This window comes from Poromitra crassiceps (assembly GCF_964638095.1).
Source record: "Poromitra crassiceps genome assembly, chromosome: 6".
Classification (NCBI taxonomy): domain Eukaryota; kingdom Metazoa; phylum Chordata; class Actinopteri; order Beryciformes; family Melamphaidae; genus Poromitra; species Poromitra crassiceps.
Window position 1 is genome coordinate 437,188 of NC_139627.1, and position 20,967 is coordinate 458,154.

Sequence of the window (20,967 nt, forward strand, 5' to 3'; positions counted from 1 at the left end):
TAAACGTTTACATAGCAAAAATAAAAAATAGAAATAGAAGTAGGCTATGTCAGTGTTTTCCCCTGAATAGCTGAGAAAGTGGACACTGTCAATAGTTCGCACTGTGAACAATTCAGGTGGCGGTAATGCAAAAATGAATCTGATGAAGGTCGTGATGACCGAAACGTTATTCTTCTATTAAACTTTTATTTGCATTTGGAGACAGTGTGCGGGAGTTACTTCTTTCTCAGGTGGCGGTAATGCAACATTTAAGGATGCCAACCGCCATAAAACACAGAAGAAGAAGCTGAGAAAAAGGAAGTGCTGTGGGGTTGCAGCTGGTGAAAACCGTCTATATAAGTGAAGATAACTGAAACATTTGGAAATTGCAGTTAAACATATAATAAATACAAATAAGTGGGAACTGCAACATATATAGGCTCTATTTCTTAAACAAATGTAGCCTATTTAAAGTAATCTGTTCTATTTGTATAATAGTCTCTCAATTCAGTTCAGTTGTCTCTTTCCACATTGATCCCTATCTCCCTCCCCACCTCTTTGGCCCTGTCACACCCTCCACACCCCCCAATACACACACACACACACACACAGACAGACAGACAGACAGACAGACACACACACAGACAAGAAGTGCACCCCCTGTTCCATCAGCTGATGAGTATGCAATATGCATGCAGCACACAATACATAGGCTATAATAGCTGTATTTCCATGTGGTGAGTGATAAGGGAGCAGCTGGTGATAAGGACTATCTTCACACACAGTGAATAGGCCCAACACTTCCTGATCAGAGGCTCTGGTCAGCATGACACATCAACTAGCAGGAGGTCTTTTCCCCACTGTGGAACAAAAACCCCATGTTTACATGGCAACGCTCCCTGCAGAAAACGGCAATCTGTCGTTGCGTTCTCGACTTTGGTATGATTTCAGCCTTTTCCAGGGACGCCTCACCAGTCACCACTCCAACCTGGTGTCATTCGGGCTGGGTATCATGACAATACCAGTACCAATATCCTTAAAGTACATTGGATCCCTTTTTAATACATTTTGGTGGCATCTCAGCACGCTGAACTGCCAGCTCCGTCACATACACGCCTCTCGACTTCACCACCACAGACTGTAGGGCTGTAGCTGCTGCATGTGGGTCACATGTCACGTCATTGGAAAGAACACTTAATTAATTGGCTGCGAGCAAAACCATAAAAATATCAATTTCTTTCTGTAGCTATAAAAAGGATTGAGTTTTGATACCACTTGGTAATTATTGTTACGGGCTATTTCAGTTGATACCTTAAAGGCATAGGACGAATCAGCGTGACGTCACTTGACACCCAGAAATGCGGAACCCCGCAGCAGTTAATAGTATGAGTTGTGTCAAACAAACGTTAATATCTCAAAAACTATAAATCACATCGCTTATATTTTGACATTCTGGGTGAGAGCAGGAGTAGCTCAAGAGTTTGATGTATAATATATGCATGTCGTGCTAAAGTTGTGTGAACTGTCGCAGTTTTTAAAACGTAAACAGAGTTAACTGGCTAGAGTCAGACACTCACGCCTCGCGCCACTTGGGCTCCATAGGGTTCCATGACCGTTGCCACCCAGTGACGTGGTTTGTTTACCAAAATGCTGCTCGGCTGATCCGTCGTATTGAGTACCAATATCCAACCCTAGTGTTCATACAGGGTAGTCATCACTGTTATGGGTGATCATTCAATATTATCTGTTGTCTTATGGAAGCGTATGTGTGAAACATAGAAAAACGTTTTTTCTTATTTTTCTTTTTTATTTCAGACTTGTTTGCGCAATGTTACCATTCAGTTCAATGGCAACATCAATTAGATTATTTATGTGGTTTTGCACCATAAGCCATATTGTGATATATATTGATATCGATCTGTAATAGTTTGTCAGTCATATTACATTGCAATGCACTTCTACTCCTTAACGACAGTTCCAGGATATAGAACATATCACTGACATATCAAGAGGTCTAAAGGAAATCTGCTTCAGCAGACACACGTGTCATAAGCTTTTGATTAAATTACACATTTCATTTTATGGTAATGACTAATGGCTGTGGGCCATTAGCAATAGCACGTCCCTGCAATAACAGCTGCCTGCCTGGCGGGTTATTTAGTAACCCAAACACAAATACTGCTGGATCATATCAGCAAAGTCATTTATTGGGCACTGAGTTGTGAGAGCTTTGAGGAAGGTGAAGGCGTAACATCAAGCGCCCTTATTTTCCTACCTGGAATTCATAAACTTGGCCCCTATTAAACGTGTTACCGATTCACTGAGTGACTGGGTGAATACGTCACAAGTGTCTGTGGAGCAGCTTTATGTTCAGGTGAGGAGGGACCCACGTGAGCGGGGAGCTGTGGGCACGGCCAGGCCGTGAGAGCGGGCAATAAAAGCTTACAATATTTACTATCTCTCCGCTTGTCCCCATATTTGCTTAAACCACAGACAGGAAAGATGGCTGCTGTTTCTGCTGTTAAACAGAAAGTGGCCTCAGGCCATTCTCAAGCCAAAAATGTCTTCTTGCTTTATTACATTAGGCTACATTACGTCATTTAGCAGACGCTTTTATCCAACGCGACTTAGAATATCACATTTTGTCAACAGTACAAAAATCAACTATGCAACACAGTCAAGCTAAGACCTTTTGATGGAGTAGTAGCACATGTAGAAAGTAATTTGAGAAGGAATAAGTAAAGGTTAAATACAAGAACTCCTGAGGCAGTTGGGAGGAATACGAATTGGGTTAGTCCTCCACACATTGGAGATTATACCTGCCAACACTCCTGATTTTCGTGGAAGTCTCCCTATTTTTAACCCTAACAAGAAATTACCAATCACAACAGGAGAGAGGGTTAAAAATAGGGAGACTCCCACGAAAATCAGGAGTGTTGGCAGGTATAATCTCCAATGTGTGGCCCTTCGCTTACGCCTCGTGCACGGTCGCTATTCTCTCTCCTGAAGATTTGTTTGCCGACGACGAGAAAGCCCCACGTGATAGCCACCCGTCAATCACTCTCTCTCTCTGCTCAACACTGTTGTAGTAACTCCCATTTTATTTTGAAATTCAGTTGACTTTGCCTTTTTCCACAGATATTGTCACGTTGTGTGTGTGTGTGTGTGTGTGTGGTGGGGGGGGGGGTATCTGTTTGTGTGTGTGTGTGTGTGTGTGTGTGGTGGGGGGGTGGTATCTGTGTGTGTGTGTGTGTGTGTGGTGGGGGGGGGGGGGTATCTGTGTGTGTGTGTGTGTGTGTGTGTGTGTGTGTGTGTGTGTGTGTGTGTGTGGTATCGGTCTTGCTTGACATACCGGTGTCACATTAGTGACACAAAATGCAAATCATGACTGGAGCGTTGACTTAGGCACTATTCCATCACAACTTTTATGGCATGTGCATCACAAGCAGTGTGAGCCAAGTCACAATAATGACTGTCCCCGGGAACACATTTATTTACAAATGATGCTGGACACATCATGCTTACAAAAATACTCAAAATACTGTACATTGGTCCTCAACATTGTGCAAAACGTAAAGTAGATATGAAATATTTACAACTCCAGTTGAAGAACAAAGTCACTTGAGGAGAAGACAGACTTGCGGTGGCAAAACATCAATTGAGCTTCCTCAAAATGTATAATTGATTTGCTGTTAAGTGTTCTAACCAGAGCACAGACACATCAATCAATCTGAAATGCAAAATAATAGAAACACAGTAAACTATTTTCTTCTTCTTCCCAAAACTTGCTTTTGGCTGGAATGGTATAAACAAATGTCTTTGTCCAAAGTACTTAAAAGCTTGAAAGTGGCATTCACATGTGTTCTGCACATGCATTATTGTGTACTGTAGGTGGAGCTGAATCCACGTCTGGAGTCCAGATAGACATGCTTACACTCAAAAGCATTCAAAAAAGAAAAAGTCTATTTCCATAATACTTTGACCAAACAGTTAAACTGACTTGGAAAGATGAATAGTTAGGAACAGAAACATGTGTTTCAAGTTAAATAACTGAGGTTAAGTAGCTGAAAGGCTTTCTGTAGATCCATAAGCACATAGTGCCAGGTCATAATGTCTTCACAAAAAAACAACACTAGAAATAAAATATATAAAAGAACACACATTTCCAGTTTTCTTCCAATGACAAGTGCACTGCTTCTGAGTTTCCAATTAAAACCTTGTACTCTGATCCACATTCGTTTCCTCAACTAGTTCAGCAGCAAGAAAATGTTGTTAGTTTTATTTGCTTTGTAAATCACAAAGATTCCAACCGGGCCAGGGTGCTTCATTTAATTTGTAGGAACTTTCTCCCTGGAAGAAAAACACACACAGCCTAAATAAAGGATTCGCTCTTCAAAAGTAATAAGTAAGTAAATAAGTTTATGGTGAATTTGTACTAACCCAGCAGTCCTTTGAGGAATTTGTTCACACCGCTGGGCTCTGGCTCAGGGTACGACTCCAAATACTCTGCGGCTCTGACCTCAAACAGACCTGAGAGATGGGCGCAAAGGTTTTAGTTACCAAGACACAACCGGTGCAGAGGTACCAAATTAAAACAAGGGCAAATTCGGCTCAGGACCACGAGCGGCATGTAGCAACTGCGGGGGCAGGCGTACCTGTGACTTGGGCACATTATCAAGATAAAGCTGTGGACTTATACTTTTAAAACTCACAACTCACCACAGTAAAAAATAATAAAGAGGGTTTCCCTCAGCTTACACTTGACACTAACCTCGCGTCACCTCCAGGCTCTCTCTCAAGAGGAGAATAGACTACCGCAGGGATGACGTGTTTTTGTAGGCTTAACCAGAAATCGCTGCCATTTTGGTTCTTCAGTGGAAAAGTATATGGGGTTTTAAAATTGGTATTTCACTTAAATGCATCAAATAAGGTCTGTGGTTCACAAAAGTTTATGGGAGCAGGAATTTGGGTTCAGCAGGATAATCATCACAAACGGTAATCACTGTTATGCCTTTTGAAGCGTTTTCTAAAAATCAGGTAAAAAAAACGCATTTACGTTCCCAAAGTCATAAAAGTTATTGACACGCCCCACTACTTTGTGACGTAACTGCCCAACAACAGCGGTGGTAACTCAGCTAAGTTGGAGTTGCACAGCAGGCACCAACTTTACTCAAATATATATTATGCTATCACTACACAAATAAGCTGTATTATCTTGTTATCGTTATCGCTGCTACAAAGTGCATCTGCGCATTTTCAGTGAAACTCTTCCGCACCGAGTGCTTCATACGCCTCATCACAGCTCCAGTCTGCTCGCTCACAGACACGAGACAACCGAGCTGTGTAATGGCCCATTTCCACCGCTGGTATCAGCGCGGCCCCGCCCAGCTCGTCTCGCTTTTTTGTCTCATTCAACCGATCAAAAACGTGGACAGCCCGGGTTGAGTCGTGCTAGTTTTGGTCCCTGCTTTGTTGAGGTTCCAGCGCTGTGAACCCGGTACCATACCGTGACGTGAAAACACTGCAGACGACTGATTGGTCAGGCAGAATTGTGTCTACTGTATCTACTGACTGTCAATGCTGGATACCAGTTTAGTGGGGCTTACCTTCAGTTAATGTTATTTCCATCATCTTTTGTGTTGCTGCCTTCGGCTCTGGTGAAATAAAATCGATATCCTTGCTCAGCTTTAACATGACGGTGGCCCTGTGGCCTTGTTTTGAGAGAGAAAAAGTCCGCTCCTCGCGTTGGCTCCGCTAGGCCGGAGGCGGGGGTTTAGTGAAGCCGCGGTCTTGCCTGGTGAGAGGCCGCCGGGGTAGAGGCTTCCCTTCTCCCTGTAGCGCAACTCCCGTCCCCCGCGCAGTGCATGCATGTGAGTTTGAGTAACAACAAAGTGATATCCATTCTCCTAGCCGATTGTCACATTTGCCCATGTACACTGTAGGTCATTTAGAGGCACCAGTATTTCATAAACAGTTTAAAAGTTCTGTGTATGGATTAAATTTTAACGTTATACGTTATAGCCTACTTCGGCTATGGGCGGAGGGCAGATATGCGGTCGCTATGACGACCAGGTGTGGGCGGAGGCGAGTAAACTTACTATGGAAACAGAGTCTAGATCAAGTAGAGACGAGTAAGACCAGGTCGAGTAGAGCTGTACTGTGCTGTTCTATGTGGTGGAAATGAGCCATAAGTGTGTGTGCGCTCGTTGTAGTTGAGGCAGCGCTGCAAGTGGGCGGGGGTGAACATTTAAGCAGCAGGATTGAAACACCACCCCGTCAGGAAATGAGAGCGGATCTCCCCAAGCGACCCCGAAATAAACGTCCTTTCCGTGACATTATGACTGACTGAGTGAATGACTGACTCGCCCGAAGAAGCTGTTTGTAGATCAGCGTGCGCTGGCGCACGTGGTAAAAAAAATCATGATTTTTTTTTACAGTGAAATTCAATGAAGCACACGGTTTACTGGAAAAATGTCCTCTTTGTTTTCAGTTGCTGAGAAGTGGCCCATTTAACTGTTTTCAGTATTTTGTATTCTGAGAGCAGCCACCTTCCTCTGAAGAGGAGCTGAAGCACCTCCCTCTGTGGAGGAGCTGAAGCACCTCCCTCTGTGGAGGAGCTGAAGCACCTCCCTCTGTGGAGGAGCTGAAGCACCTCCCTCTGAAGAGGAGCTGAAGCACCTCCCTCTGTGGAGGAGCTGAAGCACCTCCCTCTGAAGAGGAGCTGAAGCACCTCCCTCTGAAGAGGAGCTGAAGCACCTCCCTCTGAAGAGGAGCTGAAGCACCTCCCTCTGTGGAGGAGCTGAAGCACCTCCCTCTGTGGAGGAGCTGAAGCACCTCCCTCTGAAGAGGAGCTGAAGCACCTCCCTCTGTGGAGGAGCTGAAGCACCTCCCTCTGAAGAGGGGCTGAAGCGCGAGAGATTCCGACAACATTTAAAATGTCTTTCTTTCCAATCAATAATAATAATAATAATCAATTCAATTTGTTAACATGCACGGAGAATTCTGTGCTAAACCTTATTCACAGAACATGGGCCGACACGTCAACATCAGAACATTTACAGTCAATGGTCAGAACTCACAATAACCCAGGTAAGATGCCAGGTTTACTCCCATATTAAAACTGCTTCCTGTGGTACCCCTGACAAATACCCCCATATTATAATAAGAAAGACTAATAAACTAATAAACTAATAAAAATGAAACTAAAACGAAACATTTTTAAACAATAAAAACTAAACTGAAACGAGCAAACCCACTCTGGAAAATAACATAAACTTAACTGCATTGAAAACAAAAATTAAAAAACAAAATAAAAATAAAAATGAATGAAAAATAGAAAACCATAACATAACATAACGATAACAGCGGCCTTCTTACCGTTGCCACCTCCCTTGCGGAGCTCCTTGTCCTGGATGAAGCCGGCGAACATCTGGGTGTCCATGAACAGCTGGAGGAAGGTGCGGACACCGCGGGAGGGGTGGGATTTCCGGAAGCTGTCGCGCTGCAGCTCGCGGCCCCCGCCTGACGTGTCCGCCATGTGGAGCGGATAGTGAGCCACCAGCTCCACGAAGAACCGCACGAAGGCCTCCGACAGCAAGCAGCTCAGCTCCACCTGCTGGCCTGCACGGAGAGGAGACATTTTTCAAGATTCTTTATTGTTACATCCCATTATACAAGAATCAAATGCTTGGGTTTTGGCTCCTTGACTTAGCAGTCACAATACATTGTAGTAGGGCATTCACGACTAGTGAATTTTACTAGTCTGTGAATGCCCTACATTGTAGTGCTATCCAACTAGCAGTCGCAGCCCTCATTAGAGTGAGTTTCCTGCACCTTATAATGCACGCACAAGTGGTGAAGTCTGACGCAGCGGTGCCCAGGTGCAGCGGTGCCCAGGTGGGAGGGATCAGATGAGAGAAGCCGCTCACACACTCCTCTCCACTGTCGTATTATTGCCCAATGCCCACACATGTTTTAAGCAGCGGTTTCTCATCAAGGCAATGTCGATGAAATATTGGCTAATATTTGTGTCCATAAATGCAGATAGGAGCGTGCATGTTGTCTGATAGGAGCGTGCATGTTGTCTGATAGGAGCGTGCATGTTGTCTGATAGGAGTGTGCATGTTGTCTGATAGGAGCGTGCATGTGGTCTGATAGGAGCGTGCATGTTGTCTGATAGGAGCGTGCATGTTGTCTGATAGGAGAGTGCATGTTGATTGATAGGAGCGTGCATGTTGTCTGATAGGAGCGTGCATGTTGTCTGATAGGAGAGTGCATGTTGATTGATAGGAGCGTGCATGTTGTCTGATAGGAGAGTGCATGTTGTCTGATAGGAGCGTGCATGTTGTCTGATAGGAGCATGAATGTTGTCTGATAGGAGAGTGCATGTTGATTGATAGGAGCGTGCATGTTGTCTGATAGGAGCGTGCATGTTGTCTGATAGGAGCGTGCATGTTGTCTGATAGGAGCGTGCATGTTGTCTGATAGGAGCGTGCATGTTGTCTGATAGGAGCGTGCATGTTGTCTGATAGGAGCGTGCATGTTGTCTGATAGGAGCGTGCATGTTGTCTGATAGGAGCGTGCATGTTGTCTGATAGGAGTGTGCATGTTGTCTGATAGGAGAGTGCATGTTGATTGATAGGAGCATGCATGTTGTGTGATAGGAGTGTGCATGTTGTCTGATAGGAGCGTGCATGTTGTCTGATAGGAGCGTGCATGTTGTCTGTGTGTCAATAACGAATGTGTCCCAAGCTTGCCCAGAATGACGTGCCGAACAAATAGACGATAGGTGTATTCCCGCTGCAAAGTTGATCTCTGATGACACTGGAATAAATCGACTATAGAGCTATAAGAGTAGAATACTAGAGGAATAAATGCATTCGAAACATCTATTTATGCAGAGCAGAGAATTGTAGCCTATATTCTGTTCCTTTCATGAAAGGTCTCCTCTCCAGCAGGCAGCAGCAGTGCCCCAAACCACGCCGGAGCTTCTCCTCATGTTTAGAAACAGATGATCTGGTTTATTGAGCCATGTCTCGCAGGGGAACTGCGGGGGATAGTCGGACCTGATTCTACGGTTATAATCCAGAGTTCATGTTAAGGGACTATACAGTAGCCTACACTATAACCTACAAAAATATTCATTTAGGCTATTTAACACATTGACTGCCAGCCGTTTTTTTCTTGCTGTAGGTAGCTTCTGCCAAGCCGTTTTTTGAGGATTGTGGCTCATTTTACAAGAGCCGAGGATTATTTTCTGCTTGGAGTTTGTGAACATACAATATCTCAAAAGTACTAATAGAATGTGTACTTTCTCTGTCTAAAAGAGTTAGTTTGTAGAGTTAGTAGTTATGTAAGCATTAGCAGTTGAATACAGCATGGTTTTAGCGTCAGAAAAAATATTCAGAGATAAACGGCTTTTTGTGAAATTCGATAGAACTGTCACTTTAACCATTCATTTTTGGCATCAGTAAGACCTAAACAATAGTTTTGAACAGTAATTTCCTCCATAACAGCAGTAAACTTCCCTCTGCTCAACTCCTCCCTCCTGTGGGCGTTCTTTTTGGCTGCAGCGCCATGTCACAAGCACTTTCCTACCTTTGCAAATGCACTTTCTCATACTCTCGACCTCTCAAATAAATTTCTGAATAGAAATTGAATTACTCTAAATTATAGCGAAAAAGAAACAAAAAAGAATGGGTTGAAAATCCCATTCTAAAAGCCTTTTAGAATGGGATTTGTTTCCAATTTGGTGTCGGACTAGGGGGCAGTCCCCGCTTGTCACCAGTTTGCTTTGCTGCTGCTGTGCGGGTGTGAGCCTGTCTGTGCGGCCGCTCTTTGAGGAAGTCTGGTTAGACTCGCTCGCTTCTTGGAGTTTTGTTTGAGGGCTTTGATGAAGCTTTTGCGATTCTGGTCATATTTATGCTGCGTGTTTCAAAGTGTGTCCCACCCGCAATCCACTATGCAAATCTGCAATCCCGCACCGCCAGCAATCAGCGCGAAATGAAAGCGCCTTCGCCAATCCACCTTCATGAGAATGGCTTCAGTCACACTGCTTTTTGCTTGCCTTCCTCTAGTCAGGAAAGCACTGTCACCACTTAGTGGGTCGGTGGAATGGGTTGTACACGTTGTACACGTCCAATACTTATATAAGATATGTAAAAGGGTTAGATGCACAACCCCCCGTTAAAAAAAAAAAATCGATGCCAAGAACGTGTTTACACGTTGTTGGCAGTCAACAGCTGGATTCTGAAAACGTGTTTACACGTTGTTGGCAGTGAATGTGTTAATAGGAGCTGTGCGGAAATGTAATTTGAGCCTATTTTAATACAGCTCAAATTGTGCCGAGAGGAGATAATTTTCACCAGACTTGGTGACGGGCAGATTTAAATTTGTCGGGATTTGATGAATTATAACGGTAAAAGTCTGGCAATTACTGGATAACAGAAACCCTGGTTTTCACTGGGGTGCAGCGATAAATAAATGTTCCAAATAGGTCACGGGCTCTGGGCTGATCAAACCTAAGATCAAGCTAAGAAGCATTGCTTGGCCCTTGTATTAGCGCGGGCGCAATTATAATGACTCATTAATTGCTCATTTGTGTGCGGTAAAGCCAGCCCCCAATTCAGCCTCCCTATAGACCCTTCTCACGGGGGCCATTTTGTGTCGAGAAGCCAGGGTAAACACAGCTGCAAGCAAAACACTAATGAGGGTTTCCAAATTCCAATCATGGAAGTTGGAAACCCTCATTAGTGTTTTGCTTGCACCTGTGTTTACCCTGGCTTCTCGACACAAAATGGCCCCCGTGAGAAGGGTCTATTTCTGAAGCCAATGCGGAAATTGCATTCTTTCAAATGGCCAGTGGGGGGCGCAGTTTGTGTAGCACTCCCCAGGAACATCCATTCAACTCTATGGGAAACGAGCCAACTTCTCTCTCGGTCTATGTCTTAAATAAACACTTTCCAAATTAGTTTATGGTCTGAAAAAACCATTTCAAGTCTTTTTCATGCTCTAACGCGCTCCGTTTTCCAAATTATAGCCCCATTTCGAGGAGAATTGACGACAAACATCGGATAATAAGAACAGTAATACTTCCAAGCAAGTAATAGGTAAGCAAATTAGCAGAAAATAGCGTTACTTTATGATATTTTAATAATGTTAGTAGACACACATAACTATATAGATACCATACATCTAACGTTCATAACATGGCAGACCATTTAACGTTATCTATACCGTTAGATAAAGCCTTAAGCCTTCTCTGTATTCAGACCATTGGATTCAGCCCAGAAACCGGAGTACGTTATAAACGTTATAAATATAGTCACGTTATAGACGGTTTTCACCAGAGCGCAACCCCACAGCACTTCCTTTTTCTCAGCATTCGGCAAACTGCAGAAATATTCACTCGACATCGTTACTTTTGTTTTCGCTGCTCAGCTGTATAGACGGTTTTCACAGAATGGTCAGTCCTGCACTTGAATGTTATTTTTTCTTTTATGTCCATAGCAAACACTGCAACAGGAAGTGAACGGGGGTTCAATTTAGAATGTTTTTGTTGTCAAGTTAAAACCGTCTATAAACAACTAACCGATGCTGGGGGGTCCGTATGGAAACAGTGTTACTCGAAATGGTTAAAAGTTAAATCAATTTAATCATTCAGTGGCGTTTTACTGCAATGTAAAGTAAGTAGCGTTAGCCGCTAGCATTAGCCGAAGTAGCTGACTACCCATAATGCATTACGGCGATAAGAGAGACAGGGCAAATTCGGAAACTCCCTCTCCAAGTACTTCAGTGTAGAATTACTCTATTCAACCAATCAACGATGAGCAGGAAGCGGGAGAGTCAAGCCTCACTTTCTTTTTTTAATAATATGTTTATTAAATTTTTCCCTGTACAATTATCAACTGTTATTGCAAGTATTACAATATAGGTTTTGTACAATAAACACAACAAAACAAATACAACCCTCCCACACACACAAACCCCCACTCTCTCTCCCTCTCGCTCTCAACATCTATCGACCAGTGGTACCTAATAAAGTAAAGACAATTTTGAACAAAAAACAAGCCTCACTTTCTCCTATCAAATCCCAATCAGCTCACTTTATCCAGATCTTATTAACTATAAATGGGTAAAGCAGTGATCAGCTTGAGTCTGCGGTGGTAAAGCAGTGATCAGCTTGAGTCTGTGCTGGTAAAGCAGTGATCAGCTTGAGTCTGTGCTGGTAAAGCAGTGATCAGCTTGAGTCTGCGGTGGTAAAGCAGTGATCAGCTTGAGTCTGTGCTGGTAAAGCAGTGATCAGCTTGAGTCTGTGCTGGTAAAGCAGTGATCAGCTTAAATCTGTGCTGGTAAAGCAGTGATCAGCTTGAGTCTGCGGTGGTAAAGCAGTGATCAGCTTAAGTCTGTGCTGGTAAAGCAGTGATCAGCTTGAGTCTGTGCTGGTAAAGCAGTGATCAGCTTGAGTCTGCGGTGGTAAAGCAGTGATCAGCTTGAGTCTGTGCTGGTAAAGCAGTGATCAGCTTGAGTCTGTGCTGGTAAAGCAGTGATCAGCTTAAGTCTGTGCTGGTAAAGCAGTGATCAGCTTGAGTCTGTGCTGGTAAAGCAGTGATCAGCTTGAGTCTGCGGTGGGCGTGACGTGAGTGCATAACCGCGGGGATGCGTAACAGGGGCAACGCTAATAGGAAGTAAACTAGAAATAAGAATGCCATAAATGATATAATCTGCTCCTGGGTTAAATTCCCGCCTGGGACGTTGTTGGCACTGGGGGTATGTCTCTCCATGCCTTCGGTGCTTGGTGCCCAGGTGTGTTATCTCGTGAGAAAGGGCTTTTCTGTGTGGAGTTTGCATGTTCTCCCTATGCTCCCCTCGGGTTTCCTCCATACAGTATATAACCCCCCACTAAAAACATGCAGAAGATCGTTGTCTGACCAGCGACGGTTGGAGGAAGTTGGTCCCTGGGCACTTCCCTGCAGCTGCCCACCGCTCCTGGCCTGAACCATGGAGGACGAGCCAGGATGGCTCAAACGTGGAAGTCAAATTTCACAGCAGCTTCTGTATTGATGTGTGTCTGTGACCAATAAAGACGGCGTCTGTCCAATTGTATTGTATCTAATATGATATATTGATTTAAATTGGTTCGTACGAGCTGATGTAAGCACACTGCATATTTTATTTTACAGGAAGAAAACATGATTGAATTTTATTTTGATATAAAATCCAAAGATTTTTTTATATATATATATTTTGCATATATTGTAAACTAGGTGCACAATGTGACCCAGGTGTGATCTAAAAGAGTTTACATTTCAGCCTGACTTTCAGCCTGAATGTTCAATTCAAACTGGACTATTTTATGCTTGCTGTGCAGGTATTCATGATGTGCTGTGAGGTGAACACCTGGCTATCTGATTGACAAAAGCAATCTACCTCAACAAAATTGATGCATCCCTTATTTTTGTATGACACTGCCACGTCACACTGCAGTGTGGTGCACTGACCTCCGGAGGCATTTCCCTGCTCCTGTCTCAGGATGTCCTCTCTCTCCTCCAGGATGTGCTGCAGCGCCGCCTGCAGCTTCCTGGGCAGGATGCAGTCTTCATCGCCCAGCTGTGCACAGGGTGCAACATGTCATTCCTTTATTCAACCAATTCAAATCATGACAGAGGCTTTGATGTTGACCAATGAGGTGGCATCTTATTTGTTATTTGCTTTGGTTTCACAAGATTAGTAAGATTCAAATGAAAACATAAGAAACAGCAACAATTTAATCGAGGTAGGGCTGGGCAATATGGACCAAATGACCAATGTCTTTTACATGTTTTTTTTAGCTGGGGGTTCCACGAACATGCAAACTCCACACTAGATAGTGCACTTATAGTGACCTTGGGACGGGTCAAATTGATCAGTATATGCGTATGATCATTATAACCAATTTTTATTTTTATTTATTTCTCATGCAGTTTACCATCTAATTGACATTTGTATGTATTACATGAATACAGTAGCCTCCATGTAAAGTAAAGGAATGTTACTATATGAATGTGACTTTAAAAATCCATACAGTAAGTGAGGCCTCCAGCTGCCAGACCTCCAGACACCGCCATCTCTCCACAGACAGAGATGCCGCGATCTCTCCTTATACAGACTGACATGCATCAAGTATCGCTGCTGTATCTCATTGGCATATTTTTGGCAGTTTGTAAGTAAAAATAATAATAAAATTACTGTAGTTAAAAAAAATCCATTGTTCTCAGGTGGGACAAGGCCCAAACTGATCCCTGTAAGCGGAGTATTGATCACTATAAGCAAATTATTCAAACAGCATGTGTATAGAAATGATTCAGGACCAAGCTTTTTGATCAATATAAGTGGTTGATCACTATAACCATGATCACTATAAGCTGATTCCACTGTACAGACAAAAGTCTATTCTAATTTGAATAGACTGACTGTTAATTGCCAACCTGTGGCAGTTCTGAGGCAGTGAATGAGCTTGTTTAACAGCCTTGTTGTTTGCAGCGTAGTTTCTGCTCACATGATGTCTCTGAGACTTTGTGTCTCTACAGTGGTTGTGTATGTGGTGTCCGTTTGTCTCTGTCACTTGTAAAAACACTGTGGGTACAAACAGACAGGTTGAGGCAACGCTGGAACCACACCTATCATCCCCATTACACAACCTGTGTACACACCTGAATGACAAACTTGTCTGCACACAGATCCACTATGAGCACCTGGGAAGGAAGGAAGCAGAAGCAAACGGTCAAAAGGAAATAAAATAAAAAATAAACATAATAATAATAATAATAATAATAATAATAAATAAATAAAAAGGGAATTTACTGAGGAGAATTCAGCATGAGCATTATCCAATCTCCCTACAGGGATTATTAAGCTTCATGTAATGAGAAAGCCATGAGTTGCACATACTATAAAGCCCATGGCACACCAATCAAACATTCTACAACAAACAGACAAACAGATGTTTGTTTAGTTAGTGTGCCATGACTGACTGTCCTTGTTTGGAGATGGTTGGTCAGATTCGACATGTTCAAGTTGGCAGCATACGCGCCGGAAGTGGGGGGGCAACAAGGGCAATTTGTCCCCCCAAATATGAGAGAGACTGGGGGGGGAAAGACAAGAGAATTAACAGCACAGTGGTGCCGGCAGTCAGCGCTCGTTAGGGGAGAGCGACTCGGTCTTCAAACTTCCCAGTCATGGCTATAACTCGTTGTAGTTGTGACAGCTACTGTATATATACCACCTTCCCACTGTGTGTTACACTTAAGGGTTTTGATTCATATAGTCTATTTTTATGTTTTATTTGTCCAATATTGAAATGTTCCAGAATTGCATGTTGTGTTAAAATAAATATTATTTCTATCCACCACTTATTTAGCCTGATTTGGTTGCTGTGTATGTGTGTCTGCGTGTGTGTCCGTGACTCCGTGCGTGTGTGCCTGCTGGTGTTTGGTAGGAGGAAGGAGGGGGTGGGGATGTATATTTTGGGATATTTTGTTTCTTTTATTGTCCCTCCCATTTCAAAACTCATTCCGGCGCACATGGTATCATGGTTGGCCGTTGTTGGATCATGTTTGATGCGCCATTGGCTTTAGGAGGCTGAGATGCTTGGTTCATTATTTACAACTGACACAACAGTGAAGTGCTCCTGGAGCCTCTTCAGGTGAACTACACCCAGTGCTTCAAGACACTATAACCTCTCTATCAAAACAAACCAGCCTATTTTAAACAACAAGACAGAAAATCATGCCTGATGATAAATCACTATATAACATATTGTAACTGACCTCCTCGATGGGCAGCTCCAGCAGTGGGGGCAGGCAGGGTGCCAGCGCCCCCATCAGGAAGGGAGTGGGGGAGCAGCTGATGTCCAGCATGCTGGCCGGCAGCACGGGCACAAAGGTGTGCTGCCAGATGAACGGGTAGAGCAGTGCCAGCACTGCATGGCTACACCGGGACAGCACACTGCAGAGGAGAGGTGAGGAGAGGAGAGGTGAGGAGAGGAGAGGTGAGGAGAGGTGAGGAGAGGATAGGTGAGGAGAGGAGAGGAGAGGTGAGGAGAGGTGAGGAGAGGTGAGGAGAGGAGAGGTGAGGAGAGGAGAGGAGAGGAGAGGAGAGGTGAGGAGAGGTGAGGAGAGGAGAGGAGAGGTGAGGAGAGGTGAGGAGAGGTGAGGAGAGGAGAGGAGAGGCGAGGAGAGGAGAGGTGAGGAGAGGAGAGGAGAGGTGAGGAGAGGAGAGGAGAGGAGAGGAGGGGTGAGGAGAGGAGAGGTGAGGAGAGGAGAGGAGAGGTGAGCAGAGGAGAGGTGAGGCGAGGTGAGGGGCGAGGAGAGGAGAGGAGAGGCGAGGTGAGGAGAGGCGAGGTGAGGAGAGGAGAGGAGAGGTGAGGAGAGGAGAGGAGAGGCAAGGAGAGGTGAGGAGAGGAGAGGTGAGGAGAGGTGAGGAGAGGAGAGGCAAGGAGAGGTGAGGAGAGGTGAGGAGAGGAGAGGAGAGGTGAGGTGAGGAGAGGTGAGGAGAGGAGAGGTGAGGAGAGGAGAGGTGAGGAGAGGTGAGGTGAGGAGAGGAGAGGTGAGGAGAGGTGAGGAGAGGAGAGGTGAGGAGAGGAGAGGTGAGGAGAGGAGAGGTGAGGAGAGGTGAGGAGAGGAGAGGTGAGGAGAGGAGAGGTGAGGAGAGGAGAGGTGAGGAGAGGAGAGGTGAGGTGAGGAGAGGAGAGGAGAGGTGAGGAGAGGTGAGGTGAGGTGAGGAGAGGTGAGGAGAGGTGAGGAGAGGTGAGGTGAGGAGAGGAGAGGTGAGGAGAGGAGAGGTGAGGAGAGGTGAGGAGAGGAGAGGTGAGGAGAGGAGAGGAGAGGTGAGGAGAGGTGAGGAGAGGTGAGGAGAGGAGAGGTGAGGTGAGGAGAGGAGAGGTGAGGAGAGGAGAGGTGAGGAGAGGTGAGGAGAGGTGAGGTGAGGTGAGGAGAGGAGAGGTGAGGAGAGGTGAGGTGAGGAGAGGAGAGGTGAGGTGAGGTGAGGAGAGGTGAGGTGAGGTGAGGAGAGGAGAGGTGAGGTGAGGAGAGGTGAGGAGAGGTGAGGAGAGGTGAGGAGAGGTGAGGAGAGGTGAGGTGAGGAGAGGAGAGGTGAGGAGAGGTGAGGTGAGGAGAGGTGAGGAGAGGTGAGGTGAGGTGAGGAGAGGAGAGGTGAGGAGAGGTGAGGTGAGGAGAGGAGAGGTGAGGAGAGGTGAGGTGAGGAGAGGTGAGGAGAGGTGAGGTGAGGAGAGGAGAGGTGAGGAGAGGTGAGGTGAGGAGAGGAGAGGTGAGGAGAGGAGAGGTGAGGAGAGGAGAGGTGAGGGGCGAGGAGAGGAGAGGAGAGGAGAGGTGAGGAGAGGTGAGGAGGTGGCCCCAGCTATTACCGCATGAGGAATCAGCATGACGTCACGACGACAACAAACACTTGACTTCCAGGTGTTTCTGCGGAGTGTACGCGCAAATCCACCGGTCCCTGTACATGCGCATCACCCCTATAAATACATGCACCCGCACTGGGAGCTGCTGTGAGCTAACGTTAGTTGTGTGTACAATAAAACACCACTGAATGACCAGTTTGATATGTTTGAGTCTTGCTATTTATTTCCATAAAGCCCACCAGTCTTGATATCTGTTGGCTAGTTGTTGTTATTTATAACAATTAGGGCAATTAATCTGCCCTGAGTGCTCTTTACACTTCCTGAAAGTTTCAGCCCAATCACACATACAACGGCATGTCTGTGACCGAACAGAATTCTGCTCACTCACTCACACACAGAAACTTCTCCTTTTATTAATAGATATTTTGTTTTCCTCACATCAGTGATCAATGTGAGACAATATCATATGCTCATTTAACACAATCAACACTATAGCAAAAAAAAAAAAAAAAAACATCAAATGGATTAAGACTCTTTAATACTTTAGATAAGGGCCTTAATTTTCCCTAAATTGATTGATCAAACTTCAATACTTTTCAAGACCCCGCGGATAGAGAGATGTTGGCTGTTTGTACCTGAGTTTGTCAGCGATGAAGATGACCCTGCGCTCCAGCAGCAGGGAGGCGAACACCTGCAGCAGTCTCCCCACGCTGAGACACTGCAGCAGGCTCTGGAAGTCCACGTGCTCCAGCCTGGAGTCCACCGGCCGACACAGGGTCAGCACCTGACACCACACCAACAAGACCCCCCCACATGGAAATACACAGGGTCAGCACCTGGCACCATGCCAACAAGACCCCCCCCCCATGGAAATACATAGGGTCAGCACCTGGCACCATGCCAACAAGACCGTCATCCCCACAAGTCCAAACAGCGTTCTTCACTAAATAAGAGGAGCGCTGTTGTTACGTTTTTGATTGGGGTGTTTTGAGAGGGGGGTCAGTCTTGCGTTGGACCTCTCAACTTGGTTTTCACTTTTCCACACAGGTCTGAGAGAGCCAAGCCATTAAGAAACAAAATCCTAACCCCTAAATAAAAAATAAAAAAATAAAAAAATCGGGGGGAAGGGGGGGGGGGACGGAACTTTAAAGGGATAGTAAAAGGGATAGTTCACATTTTTTCAAGACAGCCCTATTTGCTACTTAACAATGATGATGTTGATTGGTAGAGTTCTCTCTTAGCACAATCCATGCTGTTCCTCATAGTAGCTCTGGCAAGGTGGGCAAAAACGAATGCAAGGTCAATGGGGTCACACACCTGTATGTACAAGCTGACTGAAGCTCACTGAAATGTCATCCACAGTCACACAAAGTACATTTCAGTGAGCTTCAGTCAGTTTGCACATACAGGTGCGTGACCCCACTGACCTTGCATTCTTTTCCCCCAACTTTCCATTGCTACTATGAGGAACAGCATGGACTGTGCTGAGAAAGAACTCTACCAATCAACATCATCATTGTTAAGTAGTAGGGATGCACCGATATGAAAATTATGGCCGATACCGATAAACGATATGAACATTGCTGTTATGGCCGGTAACGATATTTACCGATGTCAATATGTCTGTATAAAAACACATTTCTATGATAATCAAACACTGTGAATTTGTAAAAGTAATGCATTTCTTTATTTCCAAAACATTTGGAAAAGCCAATAAATCAAAGATTTACCACACAGACTGTTTCCTCTCAATGAGAAAACTTTGGCCAATACCAATAACTGACATTAACATTGCAACATCGGACTGGTGCCAATATGTTAAAATATGATTGTACATCCCTAGTAAGTAGCAACAATGTGAACTATCCCTTTAGGGAAGGGTCCATTACTTCTTATATTTTGAGTTCCTCGGAAATGTTAATGATTAAGACTGAGCAGACTGACCTCCTCTTCTCCGCTCAGTTTAACTTCATTTTTACATAGCGCCAAGCTTTTGTCCAAGCCGTTACAATATTTATAGCTGCCCCCCCCAACCTTCCAACAGCTATTCTGTGCACAGATAGCCGCTCATGTTGAGTCATAGTAAGGAGTGTTTAGGTAATGAACAGTTCCTCTCTTGGTTGTGGCATCACCTCGTTCCCGGAGCCGGGCAGGAAGCTCTTGACTGTGATGGTGCGCCCGGGGGCCGGGAAGGGAGCCTCCATCACGCTCCGCATGAAGGGGTGAATGAGCGCCGGCGAGATCTCCCTCCGCCTCTCCACCTCCTCTAAGATCTGCACAGAGGGACACCACTTAGCAAGACTTGTTCAAGCCTATTAACCTATAACCTATTGGGCTTTTTCATATTCTGTGTGTAGAAAGGAGCCAGTTGAGGTGGTTCAGGTATCTGGTAAGGATGCCACCTGGTGGCCTCCCTACGGAAGTGTTCGCGCGAGATGCCGCGGGATGCCTAGTAAATGGGAGATAGGTCTCTGTCTGTTTCTCTGTCTGTCCCACTGATGACATCATCAGTGATGTCATAAACCACTGATGACATCAGTCCCACTGATGCCTAGTATTTCTATAACATTCTTGTAGGGACTGTTAAATGTTAAGCAGGTGTAAACACACAGGTATCAGATATGGGTCACTTTTACAAGTAGATGTAAACAAAAAAATCGGATATAGGCAAAAAGTGGGATCTGGGTATCAAGACCTGTAGTGTAAATGCGGCCTAAGTGATGTCAGATAGATCGTGATTACCTTATATGTTTGGAGTTTTTTACTGTGAATTTCGCAAAGATACTCGAGTGGAGTACCAGAATAAAATAATAATAAAATATATAACTGTAAATTAGCATAACAGGTCCCCCTAGAAGCAGCTTTTTGTCTTGGCCATAGTCACGCCTACTGTTTGTACATTTCTCTTGGCCGACTGGAAAATGGGTGGAATACTACGTCATGCATGCTAAATAAAGCACACCCATTGATTTGAAGAGGATTAGCATTTTGTCTCGCCTCAATCCACCCTAAGATCCACAAAGAGCGAGACAGCAGCTAACAAACACTTACCGCACAATGTCAACAAATATCAGCCCAGCTTGTTTCCCTGAGCATCCCCTAAACTTTATAGAAGACTTTAGGATTTGGGCCATAGATAGAAACAAGACTATCTACTGGGGGGGGGGACATCCACGGCTGATACTACGGTCTTTCTTTCGTAGGCTGGGGCCACATATGTATTTTTGGTTTCCAGGGACTAAAAGTTCTAATACCGTTTTTATTATTTTGAAAATGTATTTCAGATTTACAATGTAAATGGTCTATAAAATAGAATACATTTTAAAGGTCCCATTCCGTGCAAAAGCTGTTTTTACTTGTAAATGCATATATACTGCTGTCATCCCTCCCTGTAATGAGTTAACACAAGCTCAGAACTGCCACAGTTGGATTTGTCCCTATCCAGCTTCCCCCTGCAGTCTCCTCCAAGCCACACCCCCAAAGGCTTCGTTTGCCCAGAGGGGGATTTGGGACGTCACGAGCTTCCTCACGCATACTGCGCGGGTCTCTCTCACACAAGCTACCTGCACCATTTTGTCTATAGCCACAAAATT

At 44.8% G+C, this 20,967-nt stretch overlaps 1 protein-coding gene across 2 annotated transcripts in view; it reads right to left on the minus strand.

Moving 5' to 3' along the window:
- Positions 1-3,490: 3,490 nt before the first annotated feature.
- dennd2c (DENN/MADD domain containing 2C) overlaps positions 3,491-20,967 on the minus strand; it is a 44,754-nt gene continuing 27,277 nt past the window's right edge. For both annotated transcript variants that reach the window (XM_083638012.1, XM_083638011.1), the window contains exons 12-19: positions 19,507-19,647; positions 18,010-18,158; positions 15,786-15,963; positions 14,670-14,711; positions 13,479-13,587; positions 7,357-7,599; positions 4,420-4,509; positions 3,491-4,329 (exon numbers count right to left, since the gene is read on the minus strand). In XM_083638012.1, coding sequence (XP_083494138.1) covers positions 4,304-4,329; positions 4,420-4,509; positions 7,357-7,599; positions 13,479-13,587; positions 14,670-14,711; positions 15,786-15,963; positions 18,010-18,158; positions 19,507-19,647 — 978 coding nt within the window. In that variant the 3' untranslated portion in view covers positions 3,491-4,303. The remainder of the gene's footprint in view (positions 4,330-4,419; positions 4,510-7,356; positions 7,600-13,478; positions 13,588-14,669; positions 14,712-15,785; positions 15,964-18,009; positions 18,159-19,506; positions 19,648-20,967) is intronic.